A 13,468-nucleotide genomic window follows, 5' to 3' on the forward strand; every position below is an offset into this window, starting at 1 on the left:
AGCAGACTACAGCAAAGGTGCCGGGAGGCCTCTTCCCTGATGAAGTTACACTACTGGCCACCGATGGCAGTGATCTGTTAAGCCAGTGAAAGAAAACTGTTGTCACTAATGAGAGGACACCCTCCTCATGTGCTACACACAGCTGTGTGACCTGGACTCCTCCATCCCAGCTCCCATCTTAAAGAAATCACTATGTTCAGCAGAGCCATACTAACACTTCTAGGCCATCTAAACATAAGCAAGTACATGCAAAGATGTATTGTTCTTAGGCCTGGGATATTGCTCAGTGGTACAAGTGCCTGCCCAGCAAGTGAAAGGTCCTGAATTTGATTCCCAGTACCAAAAATAATGTTAGTAAGATGTATTTTTCTCCATTTTAAATTATAAATAGTTGGATGTGATGGCACACATCTGTCAGCCCCATGGGTTACATAATGACTTCAAGGCCAACCTGAACTACATAGTGAGACTCCTTCCCCAAGAAACAAATTACCAGATAAAACTGTATTTTACGTATTTTCTTTATACTTCCTCTAAGTTATCTTAAAAGGAATAATCATCAAAACAGAGCTCCCTGTCTTTTAGTGACTACACAGATCAACTCCATCATACTTACCATGTTTTTAATCAGTCCTGATTGATGGAGAAATACACCTCAAAAGTTCCTAATCTTAGACTTGTATGCCTGTCCTATAAGCAGATTCCTAGAAGTGGAACTTTGCCATGTCAAAGGGTAAGTACACTGGTGATTCCATGAGGCCAGCTTTATCAATTTAGACTCCCACAGGCATATGTGTGAATGCTTCCTGCCCCCTTGCCAACAGATGTTATCATATTGGTATCAAACTGAGTTTATTCCAAAACAAACTCGCAGGCACACAAAGTTACTCACAAGCTCAGTGGGTTCATGTGAAATCTCCCTGGAGAAAGCGAGACCTGACCTGGATCCTCAAAGTCACTGAGGCCTGAGACAAAAAGGAAAGAGTCCCAGAAAGGAGGTGAGGACAAAAGGTGCAGTGGGAGAGGATATGATCACTGCAGACCAGCTGAGGAGCAGAACAAGTACACTGAGTGCTCAGGGGACAACTCGAAGAATGATTGACAAAGCAGGGCCTTCACTCAGAAGCAATCGAGTCAGCAGACAGCACTGGATTAGGGTAGAATGTCTACTTCTGTCTCTAGTCCACTCAACTCAAGAAACTAATTTACTGGGCTTCAGTTTCCTCATTTGTAAAACTGGGATGCTAGCCCTAGAACCAAATTTTATACAGCAAGAAAGTGTACATTCAAAGTAAATTTAAAGGTCAAGATAACAATGCCAGATAAGCAAAAGCTTGCAGAGAGAGAGAGAGACAGAGAGAGACAGAGACAGACAGACAGACACAGACACAGACGGACACCAAGAAATTTATAATGTGCCAAAACAACTAAAAGGAAATGAAGGAAGAGTAATAAGGGGGGGACAGACTGCTCCACCCACCAAAATCCTACCCCCTCAAGCCAGGATTCCACCCAGCCTTTCCCACCTAAGGGATTATCTCTTTCCTGAAATCCTGGAGCACTCTGGACCACTCACAAGCCTCTGCCACTGGGCAGCTACTTCCATTTTTGGGTTGGGCTGACCCAGACTGTAAGCCTCTTGAGGCATTGTACCCATTTCGGAAAACTACCACAGTGCTACGCTGACTCTACACTGAGTAGCACTCAATACTTGTTGACTGCTATGACAACTGCCATCTTATAATTGCAAATGTGCCCTTAAGTCTTCCTTTTCTAAACACCATGAACTAGCATTTCCATGTAACAAATTTACATGGAAGAGCAGAATCAAATGAACAAAGTAACAGAACAGGCTATGCAAAGAAGGACCACCAAGTGCACAGCTGTCCTTTGCCACCAGGTCTCAAGGACACTCTTCCCTGAATTGGGGCACTGGTCCAACAGCCCTCTCCACTCACTCGCCCCAGCCTTCGCACCCCCCGGAGGAAACTCATCGCTCTGCTCCTATCATTCCGAGGCTTAAAACATGACAATCCCTACATATTAGTTGTACTTTCATTATCCATGACTGAGAAATCACTGACGACCAAAACATGCCTGTGATACCAAGGCCGCAACAACACTGCTCCCCATAGCCAAGAAGTGGAAAGAGCCAAGATGCCATCAACGAACAAATGCGTAAGCATCTGTATGTCCATACAGTAAAATATTTTTTAACCATAAAAAGGAACGAAGTACAGACACATGCTACGTGAGTAAGCCTTGAAAACATGCAAAGTGTAAGAGAGAAGCCAGAAACAGCAGGCTAATGTGTGTGTGTGTGTGTGTGTGTGTGTGTGTGTGTGTAGTTAATTGAACTCATGACCTCAGCTTGCCAGGCAAGCATGTGCCACTGAGCTGTCTTCCCAGAGACAGCAGGCTACTTATCACCAGGATTCATGTATATGAAATATCCAGAGCAGGCAAATCCTGAGACCTTACAGCTCAGCAGTAACTAAACACTGGGATACGAAGCAGTGCAGAGACCATAATGGACACAAGGTGATCTTTTGGGAGTCATGAAAATATAGAACAGAGACGGTGGTGACTGGCTGCACAAAACTGAATATACTAAATGCCACTGAACTGCACATTTGAAAATAAAGTTTTATGTACATTTTATCACAGTAAAGAAAGGCTATTAAAAATTCAATGCATTTCAAATCTTTACCTACTCAAGCCTAAAATTAACTTGGCAAAGTGAACTACAAACACTGGAATGCAAAGCTGCACACGTGCAGGGGAGCACTCACTGGCGGCTGAGGTGAGGCTGCAACTCCCCTGCAGGGGCAGTTAATAATGACGGCATAAGGACTAGCCCTTCCTGAACTGCCCTGCTCTAAGCATCTTCCCTTAATCCTGTAAGATAAACACCTCTACTATTTCACAAATTACAGGCACAGAGAAGTCACATACCCCGTCCAAAGCAAAACAGCCAGCAGACCATGGAACCTTGGAATTTGAATGTGGAGCCAATCTAGTTTTAGAATGTATGTTCTTAACCACATCACCACTAACTCACAAAGCACAGACCTCACCCACTGTCTCCCTCCACTGCTCCACCCCAAACATTACCACTGCACAGAGCCACATTCAGCCTTTGCACACACAGCGCCTTCCACCTGGAGCCCCCATGTGGCTTTGATCCCTAGTATCTTGCATCCTCTAGGCCAGACATTAATCATCCTCTTCCCTGAAGGTTTCCATGAGGTAGAGGAAATGGGAACCTGGGCCTCGAGGGTTCTAGCAGCACATAATCTGCCTTACACCGTTCTTTCGACCTATGATCCTGTCTGCAAACCAGAGTGCCCATTTCTGCCTGAGGACCAGAATTACTGTTTTTCTCCCTTCCCCCAAACCAAAGATGCCAAGTACTCTGATGGTAAACATCAGGAAATGCAAGTCAATGGACTACAAGAGCTGATTAACAGAATCACTTCCACCAGCGCAGCATGTCAACAGCAACATATGAAGCCCTCCGCAGAGCACCTGCTTCTGGTGAGCTACATGACCACTTGGTGTCCTCTTCTGATCAGCAACTCTAGGCTCGTCAGCAAGCCTGATCTAGCCATTAATGGATTCACTGACTACTCCTGTTTTTCCTTCAATCACCATTGTTTTACATACTATATAATGATCCAAACAGATTGCCTTTTGAATGTTCTTCATTTCTAAGGACAAAAAAACCCTTGCATATGCCTTATGCTTAAGATATTCCATCCCTCCCTAAGCCTCAGTCATAGGTGGGGTTTCTCAGAGGTGGCTAGATTTAGGGTGTGTGATGCTGGGATTAAGAGTGCATGGTACTAAATTATCCCACTGATTAGTTTGGCAGAGTTCTGAGTGTGGATAATGGGAAGGCCCTTCCTGTATGTGGGTGGTGGCCTGCAGAGGCTGGACTGCCTGGATGGATATAAGGCAAGGACAGAAAGAAGGCAAGCTAGCTGCCGCTTCTTTGCTGCCTTCTGTTGACCACGAAGTGTTTCTCCTCTTGATATACCTCTGCCATGCCACCCTGCCTTGGAGCCAGCCAGCTGTAGCCTGAAACCTCTACAAAATGTTAGCTGAGATGTAGCTTTCCTTTAACTTTGGATGTTGGATATTTTGTCTTGGCAAAGAGAAAAGTAATTAAGACATATTCTTATATGATTTCAAAGGTAGAAATAATCCTAAAATGGAAGTACCTTTGAATCACAACACAACTGAAAGAATCTAGTTAGGGAAGGGGCCAAGGGGACATAAGGTCACTGCTGTCAGCCACGACCAGTGATTTCAGAGAAAAGGTCAAAGACCTTCGATTTCTTTTACCTTTAAACTCAACAGCAAAACCAGACATTTTCTGTTTGAGTTAGCTGTATTCAACTGACAGCATAGTTCAAGTTCAGAGATTAAACACTAAAAACAGAACTGGAAGAAGATGCTCACTGAACACACTGTGCTTGACCATGACACAGCAGAGGGGCTAGCCACACTCTGTAAAGCCGTGGCTCCCGCCAGATGGTCACTGCTTGCTCTAACACACAGCATACAGTCGTGCTCTGCTGCACTGAAACAGGAGGGCACACTGGCACACTAGAAAGTTAAGAACTGAGTTAATATTCAAAAAGTTCAACCAAACAATACAAAGATGGCAATTCGGCACTGAATATAAGCGCATTTACTTGTGTGGGAGAAAACTGAACTATAAATGTTGATCTTTAGTAAGAATCAAAATAGAAAATTAAAAATTTAAATTAAGATATTTTACATATCAGCTGGGAACAGGGGCACACGCATTCCAGAATGCTGCAAGTTAATGCAAGAAGATCACGCACAAAGCTGGAGCCCAGCCTAGGCAATGTGGTAAACCCTGTCTCAAATAATTATAAAATGGGATGTGGATGTAATTTATTGTGAAGGGCATTAACAAAAGAAAAAGGAAAAAGTGATGATACTGCACATCATATACTGGGTACAAAGAACTTTATCCTAAAGCTAAGTTACCAAAAATTTGTCTATAATCTTTGCCTTCTTTGCACATTTGAAAAGTTTAGATCAAGGGAGGATACTTCTGTAAACAATGTGCCCCCCCCATGAAGACAGTTATGCCAGACAGAATGGGATTCCTTAAAGGAATTCCTTAGACAAAAGCAAAATGTGCACAGAAAACAAACTGCCTTATCTTATTTAAGGTCTCTTCATGCATACACCCAGATCTGAGCTCCACAGTCATCTTAGTGTAGAAATGTAGGTCATATAGGGAAGAAAGAAAGCCATTTTTAGATGTCTCCCATCAAAATATCATCACACCGTACTTACTCCAGGTTCAACTTGACTTCTATCTGCAATATCTATGTGGACAACTTCAACAGTTTTCCATGTGTTTGGATCCAAATCATGAACCTACAAATGATATTGAAATGAAACAAAGCAAAGGCTGGTGGGTAAAATTCTTACAGTTAAGTTTTTTTAAACTCCTTATGTTTTTTATAGCTCCCCAAAATCAGGGGTTGGTGTGTATGTGTAAGGATACTGCCCAATGAAGAGAAAACAATATTATTTTCTGGCAGTCCTGAGCAGATAGCTTATATAGCAAAATGTACCTGTCCTGTGCAGATAGTATATTAACATATGGCATCGTTTAGCCTTCAAAACGTTGTGTAATATGAAGCTAAATTAGAACTTCGAATTTAAGCCAGGCATGGTGGCACATGCTTATAATCCCTAGACTTAAAAGGGTGAGCCAAGAGCTGGCCAGATAGCTCAGTGGACTAAAGTGCCTGCTTAGGCAGAGTACAGTGGCTGGGTTTGATTCCTGGCATGCCAAGCCAGCCCCTCTCTGGGGGAAACCCTGAGATGGCAACTGGGTGTGGTAGCACACCCCTGTAATCCCAGCGCTTGGGAGGCTGAAAACAGGAGAATCACTATGAGCCCGATCTACATAGTGAGACCCTCTACTAAATACATAAAAATAAATAAATAAAAATAAAAAGTGGGTGAGCGAAGAGAATTTACTACTGTAAATTCAATGCCAGCCTGAGCTACAATTTAAGTTCAAGGTCAGCCTGAACTACACAGCAAGACCATCTCAAAAGATTTGATTACCCTAAAGCTATTCATTTTCAGTGTGATTATCAACTCTATATTTCATGTTGATCAATTATTTATTTCTGAAACTGTGAACCTACTAAGAGTTGTTTTTAAAAACTGCCAACAGATATGCCTACTTTAAAGGAGGAAATGGCAGATTAACTCATGTATAGATTAAAACACACCCAACCATCTCTTTATACCCTAAATCTTAAGTGAATGAAAAACATAAAATATCAAATGATCACTCGAAATACTGCTAATCAAAACTCTGAAACTTCTAACTGGCATCAAGAACAAAATAGCATAATAAATTAGACCCCTGTGTTCACTCTTCTGGGGAGGCCCACCTTCACATTACAGAGTGTACTTCTTTTCCTTTTACTTAGCCCAAACCTGCTTTGCAGTCTGTTTCTATTCTTATCACTAATAAAACTTTGCTACCATAAAAAAAAAAAAGCACAGTAAAAGAACAACTTACCTTGACCATTAACTTATATTCCTGTGATAGTATATCCTAAGTTTGGAATAGTAGATCTCAAAGTAGGACCTGTACCCCAGAAATTCTAATCGAATAGCTCTAGGGCGGAGCCTAAGTACTGCATTTCTAAAAGTTCTCACAGATGCTGCTGTTCCTGCAGGGACACTTTTGAGCACCACCAAGCTCAGGGCAGGACGTGAGCAGACACCCTTCCAAGTTTCACAACATTCCTTAATGACATTTCTTTACATCTAGATGATACACATCATTTCTGACTTCAACTTTTTTTTAAATAAGTATTTTTTTTTTAATGTATTTTTGTACAGAGTCCACAGGGTCTCGCTACACAGATTGGACTTGTAGTGATCCTCCTGTTTTCAGCCTCCCAAGCACTGGGATTACAGGCGTGTGCCACCACACACAGTCTCATGTGCCGTCATAGGGTGCCCTGGCAGTGGGGCCAGCACAGCACGTTGGGGACCCAACCCTCTCCCTGCATCTACCTAGCAGGCACTTTAGTCCACTGAGCTATCTGGCAGGCCCTTTCTGATTTCAACATCTATCCCAGCAAACTGAAATGGAGGTGAAAATTAAAGCACTCAATCCTGCAATGGTACAGACAACAGCTCTGAAAAATGCAAAGATGAAAACAAGATAAAACTAATGGCTAAAACTGGTCTAGAGATTATCTGCATCTCATACTCTTCCCATTTCAGAAAGATTGCTGATTAAAGCAGCAATATCACCAAAGCACACTCAAGTGCCCAGACATGGGAACAGAGAAGACACGTTTGTGCCCACTGCATCCTCGCTCTGACCCTGCCTGACGTGCCCAGGTGCAATCTAGTTAGCAGGACATCACTGTGCTAACATTCCCATGTCTGCTTTATGCCATGCTTGCTACTTACAGCCATTCCTGTTTACAGAAGATTCCAGATTGAATTCAGACTTACATTTTCTAATGTTCCCAAGTCTGGTTTGTGCCACGTTTCGATTTTAATGAAGAAGTCATCTTTCATATATTCATTCTGCAGAAAACACAACAGGAAAAGGCAAGTGATCTTCCCTGGTTCTGAGGGACTGGAGGCTCCAGAAGCATTCCCAGCACAAGCATGCCTACTCTGATTTTCCAAACAGGCCTCTCTGCTAAGTGATGCAGCCATTGCCACAGTTTTTACAGGCTTGTCAAGAAAACTAAATGCTGCATGCTTTTAAACAATCTAAACAATCCTGCCTATCATGTAGCACACAGGGCTAATAAAGACGCTGTGAGGTTTGGTCAGCAAATCTGGCATATAAAGTAGTAAAAGCAAAATGAAATCAGTAGGGAGATTCTGAGCTGAGGCTAGCAAGAGGCCACGCACCCTGAGAACACGCGCAGTGTGGACTGGGGGGAGCACAGGAGGCATGCAGCAATGCGCAGCTTTAGCAAAAACCCAACATGGTTGAAAATAATTACTATGCAGAACAAACTTAAAAGATGAAGATGATGTGACAAAAACAGTCTTACTCACCGTTACAACTGAGGCATAATGGAGAGGCAGGCAATAAAACAGGAAAATTTTCAGATTAATTCGAGTTAAAACAATGTGTCCCAATATTTTATGTCACAAAGACTATAAACTACCTGAAAACACAGAACGTTTAGTAGCTTATGCCTTCAAAATAGTTTCTACACAATACCATAGGATACTTTAGGTTAGTCCAAATAAAATGTGGAGAATAAGCTAACTTTAGAAACGTTAAAGAGAATGGTACCATGAAACAAAACACCATTTATAAAGTTGGTTTAGCAAATAACAGGAACTGTTTAGAAATTCATTACACTCCTCGTCTATCATGTGACCAAAAAAGTAAAACACTACTGAGTACCCCAGAGGTGCTGTGGAGTGCAGATGACCTTCACTATGACTTCTCTAGTAATGTGCTTACCCCTGAGCCAGCAGTCGGCAGGGACCCTGCTGTGGCTATCACCGGTACATGAACTCATCCCCTTCATGAAAGTCTCGGGGAGAAGCCCAATGCAGCCACTGCTGCCACTGCTGGAGCAGTGACTACCCAAGAACCCACAGAAGGCCACGCTTGGGGTACCCCTTAAGCTTAAAGGCCTCAGCACCAAAAAGTTGCTCTCCTTATCCTGGGGCTCGACGGTAAAATGGCAGCTGGGAACCAGGCTTACTTGTTCTACAGTAGGGATATGAATTCCAGGCTTTCTCATGAAATACCAACGAGCCTTCGGGAGCAATCATCCTCACGAATGTCGGAACTTTGCTGTGAAGACAGATTGCACATATTTTCAATTATACCATCATTTTTTTTGTGGAGTGAAACAATACTATTATCAAATGTGATCATCTTCTAAATTTGATAAAGTATTCAAAACTGTGGATGGTTTTCTGTTTTTGTTTTCCTTTTCTTTTTTGAGGTAGGGTCTCACTTTGTTATTCAGGCTGGTTTTGAATTCACAGCAATCCTCCTGTCCCAGCCTCAAATGTGCTGGGATCATAGGTTTGTGCCACCACTCCCAACTCCAAGACTATTTTCAAGTTTCACATCAACTCCAAAGTATCAAGTGGAAAATTAACGTTAAAACATGTAATTAAGCAAGTTTAATTACAGAGGTTTTTACAGGAGCAATCCTTTCTTAAAGACTTCTGCGCTCCCCTAAAGTGAAAACTAAGAGCTAAGCTGCTCTACCTCTCCACTAATGCAACATGCCAGCTTTCTGATGCAGATAAGACTACACTGTGCGTTTTCATGATGTACAATAAGCTCGAGAAGGGATGAGTGCCTCTTCTGATGTACTCTTTTAATATCCTTGACAGAACACACCAAAAGACTCCGCAATGTGACAGTGCAGAAAATGAGAAATCAAAGCATATCCCAAGTATAAAATTCTGCAGGTAGTAATGACTGTCACTCACTGCCTCAAATATGACCAAAGGAAGGGTTAAATACATGATTAATATCCACATCCAGGAAGCCCGTGCAAATTCCTAATAGGAGTGACTCCAATGGACCAAAAAAAGAAAAAGAAAAAGAAAAACCTACCAATATATTATGAAAACCATGCTCATTAACACATAAATGGAAAATCAGTCTTGCTAGTCTTCAAAATAACTGCTTTTACTGGAGCCTCCTGTCAACATAGCAGCTTCACACAGACTGGACCCCAACCCCAACCCCAACCCCAGCACATAGAAGCTCTGTGACCTCGGGCTGCCGCTTGACTCCTCTCAGCTTCCTCTTGTGCCGAACAGAGTTCCTATTACCTATCCCAGTTACTCCAAAAATTGAATCAGGTAAAAGTCCCTAATGTATTTAGCACATCATAAAGTACAAGCTCAAAAAACAAGAGCTAAAAAATGGTACTCATCTTAAATTAGAAACCAATATGAAGCTAGGTACGTTCCCATGCTTTCTTTACTAATATTGTAAAGTATTACTTCATTTCAGATAACCAGCATTTAAGTGACTTTCTAACTGTCCAAACTATGGTTATGTTCTCCAAATTTAAGTATTACCTAGGTCTTTCTGCACCACAGTTGCTTTTTTGAGAACTTTTTGGGGTTTGGTTGTTTTGAGGCAGGGTCTCACTATGTAGTTAAGCCTGGCCCTGAACTCCCTTATGTAGGCTATGCTGGCCTGAAACTCAGTAATCCTCCTGCCTCAGCCTCCCAAGTGGTAGGATTCAGATGTGCACCATCATGCCCAGTCTCACAACTTTCAGGTAACTACTGCCTCAACTAAGAGAAATAACAAACTGAGAAAATATGGGGCATAGTTTCTGGACTTCTGGCCCTGAACAAATATCATATAGTTGGCCAGAACCACTCTGCTGAAGTTCGGAGACAAAGTCAGGCAGACAGTGAGGACGACAGAGAAGACTGGCCAACTAGGTATGGAGCAAAGACAGACAACACGGGGCCAGGCCCACTTTAGAAACCAAAGCCTGGATTTTATTTTTTTTATGAGAAACCACTGAAAGTTTTCTGAACGGAATGACGCAACTCGATATAAGGTTTAAAATCATGCCAAGGGTATGTGAAAAATTACAATAGCCAAGAATGGATGATGGGAAAAATTAATTCAAAATGGATAAAGATACTATAAAATTCTTAGAAAAAACAGATATAAATCTTTATGATCTTGGAATAGGTAACAGGTTTTCAGGTGTTACAAGTTAGGTCAAAAATTCCCCCAGAGTGGGGGAGATAGCTTATCAGTCCAAGCACCTGCCTGGCAAGCACAAGGACCTGAGTTCGATCCCCAGTATCACATGCTGTGCCACCCTGGAACCTTGAGCACACCGAGCCAGCCTCAAGACCAGCTGTGGTGGTGCACACCTGTAAGCCCAGTGCTGAAGAGGTTGAGACAGGAGAATCACTACAAGTCCAAACTGCATAGCAAGACCCTGTATCAAAAGATAAAAAATAAAAGAAAAAAAAAGAATTTCCCCTAAAGCCTCTTGGGGAGAGGTGAGCTTTAGGAAGGTACCTGGGCCATGTGGGCACCACACTCATCACCTGTGGATAAACCCATTGTGATTTCAGTAGCTAAGTGTTCTGCGGACAGTGGGAATTGGTCAGAGGGAAGGTCACTAGGACTGTGCCCACACCCTTCTCCCTCCTTCCTGCCTATGGCCATGGCGTCAGCAGCTTTCCTCGGTCAGGCCTTGGTGCTCTGCTGCTTCTCTCTGGAGCCAGCCAACCACGAGCTGAAACTTCTAAGCACCAGGAGCTCAAATAAACCTAAATAGGTGTCACATATGGCATACCACAGATGACAAAGTAACTAGGTCATTAGATAAGACACCAAAAGCACAGAACACAAGTGGTAGGGATTGTAGCTCAGTGGCACAGGCCTGCCTGGCAAGTGTGAGGTCCTCAGTTAGATGTGAGGTATCATTAAAAAAGAAAAAGAAAAAGAAAAAAAACTGCCAAGCTGGACTTTACCAAAACTACTTTTAACTTTTATTTCAAAAGACAATGTTGGGCCGGCCAGATAGCTCAGTGGATTAAAGTGCCTGTTTAGGCAGAACACAGGGGCTGGGGTTCGATCCCCAGCACAAGCTGTGCTGGCCCCGCCCCCAGGCACGCTGAGACAGAAAGAGAGACTGGGCGTGGTGGCATATGCCTATAATCCCAGCACTTGGGAGGTTGAAAACAGGAGGATCACTAATGGAGCTATGTAGTGAGACTTTGTATTTAGTAAAAAAAAAAAAAAAAAAAGACAATGTCAATAAAGTGGAAAGATAACTCACAGAATGTGTAAAACGTGCAAATCACATATCTGGAAAAGGACTAATATCCAGAACATATAAAGAACTCTTACAGTTCAATAATAAAGCAAACAATTAAAAATGGTTAAAAGACTTAGCTGGACATGTTTACGCACACCTCTAATCCCACAACTTGGGAAGCTGAGGTAGGAGGATGGCCAGAGTTCGAGACCAGCCTGAGCTACACAGCAAGATACTGTCTCTAAATAAATAAATAAATAATTTAAGTATCTTCCAAATATACACAGATGCCAATAACCACAACAATGCGCAACATCATCCGTCATCAGGAAAATTCAACTCAAAACTAGAACACAAAAAAAAAAAAAAAAAAAAAAAAACTTGTACAAACACACACACACACACACACACGCACACACGCACGCAAACAGCTATACTCAAAAGGATAGATAATAACAAGTTCTGGTCAGGATACAGAGAAATTGGAACCCTTACACACTGCCGATGATAATGCAAACTGATGTTGGCACTTTAAAAACAGAGAGCCCCTGAAAAGGCTAAGCACTAGCATAGGACCCAGCAACTTTACTTGCTAACTGATTTCTCCTCCACACTACAAATACCAGTATCTAGATTTTGAGATAACGCCAAGAAAAATGAAAGCTCAGTTCACACAAAACTTACAAATGTGCACAGTAGCATTATTCATAATAACTAGAAGGTGGGAACAATGCAAATGCTCAACAAGTGATAAAACAAAATGTGATCTTTACACACAATGGAACTTTATTCAGCAATGAAAGAGAAGTTCTACTAAGTACATCAATGTGGATGACTTGAAAATACTAAGTTAAGTGAAAGCCAATCACAAAGGGCCACACAGTATGATTCCATGGGGAGAGAGGGTTGAAACCGCTGCTGGTTATAGATTGGACTTGTTGACAATGTTTTGAAATATGATAGCCATGATAGTTGCATGACTCTGTGAATATACTAAAAACCTCTAAACTCTATACTGTGAAAAGATAAACTGCCAGAGGCACTTGCCTGCAGCCCCAGCACTCAGGAGGCTGAGGCAGGGGGACTACCATGAGCTCGAGGCCATCCTGGGCTGTGTTGTGAGTTCAGAATCACCATACACAGCGAGAATGCTGCTGAGCTATCTCCCTAGCCGTCTAATCCCACAACTTGGGAAGCTGAGGTAGGAGGATGGCCACAGTTCGAGACCAGCCTGAGCTACACAGCAAGATACTGTCTCAAAATAAATAAATAATTTAAGTATCTTCCAAATATACACAGATGCCAATAACTTTAATGGCATATATATTGGAAGTTATATATATAAGTTATATATATTATATAGAAGTTATATATTGGAAAATATATAACTTCAAAATATGGAAGAATTAAACAAAAAGTATCTTTCACCTAACAGAAAAGGATAGAAATGAAAAATGAGATATACCACAAAATACACAATATATTTCAGAAAATATTTCCACTATCTTTTAAATAGAATCACTATTCAGAAAACTCTGAACTGCTGGGGAGACAGCACAGCAGCATAAACACCTGCCTGGCCAAGTGCAAGGTCCAGAGGTCAAGCCCTGCTCCCCACCCCACCCACCCCCAATGTC

The 13,468-nt window shown here is 42.1% G+C and overlaps 1 protein-coding gene across 2 annotated transcripts in view; it reads right to left on the minus strand.

Annotated features, from left to right (window-relative positions):
- Pitpnb (phosphatidylinositol transfer protein beta) overlaps nt 1–13,468 on the minus strand; it is a 63,056-nt gene that overhangs the window by 35,891 nt on the left and 13,697 nt on the right. For both annotated transcript variants that reach the window (XM_004628029.2, XM_004628028.2), the window contains exons 4-7: nt 8,769–8,860; nt 8,104–8,111; nt 7,543–7,617; nt 5,338–5,421 (exon numbers count right to left, since the gene is read on the minus strand). In XM_004628029.2, the coding sequence (XP_004628086.1) occupies nt 5,338–5,421; nt 7,543–7,617; nt 8,104–8,111; nt 8,769–8,860 (259 nt within the window). The remainder of the gene's footprint in view (nt 1–5,337; nt 5,422–7,542; nt 7,618–8,103; nt 8,112–8,768; nt 8,861–13,468) is intronic.

This window comes from Octodon degus, unplaced genomic scaffold (genome assembly GCF_000260255.1).
Source record: "Octodon degus isolate 3935 unplaced genomic scaffold, OctDeg1.0 scaffold00021, whole genome shotgun sequence".
NCBI lineage: Eukaryota > Metazoa > Chordata > Mammalia > Rodentia > Octodontidae > Octodon > Octodon degus.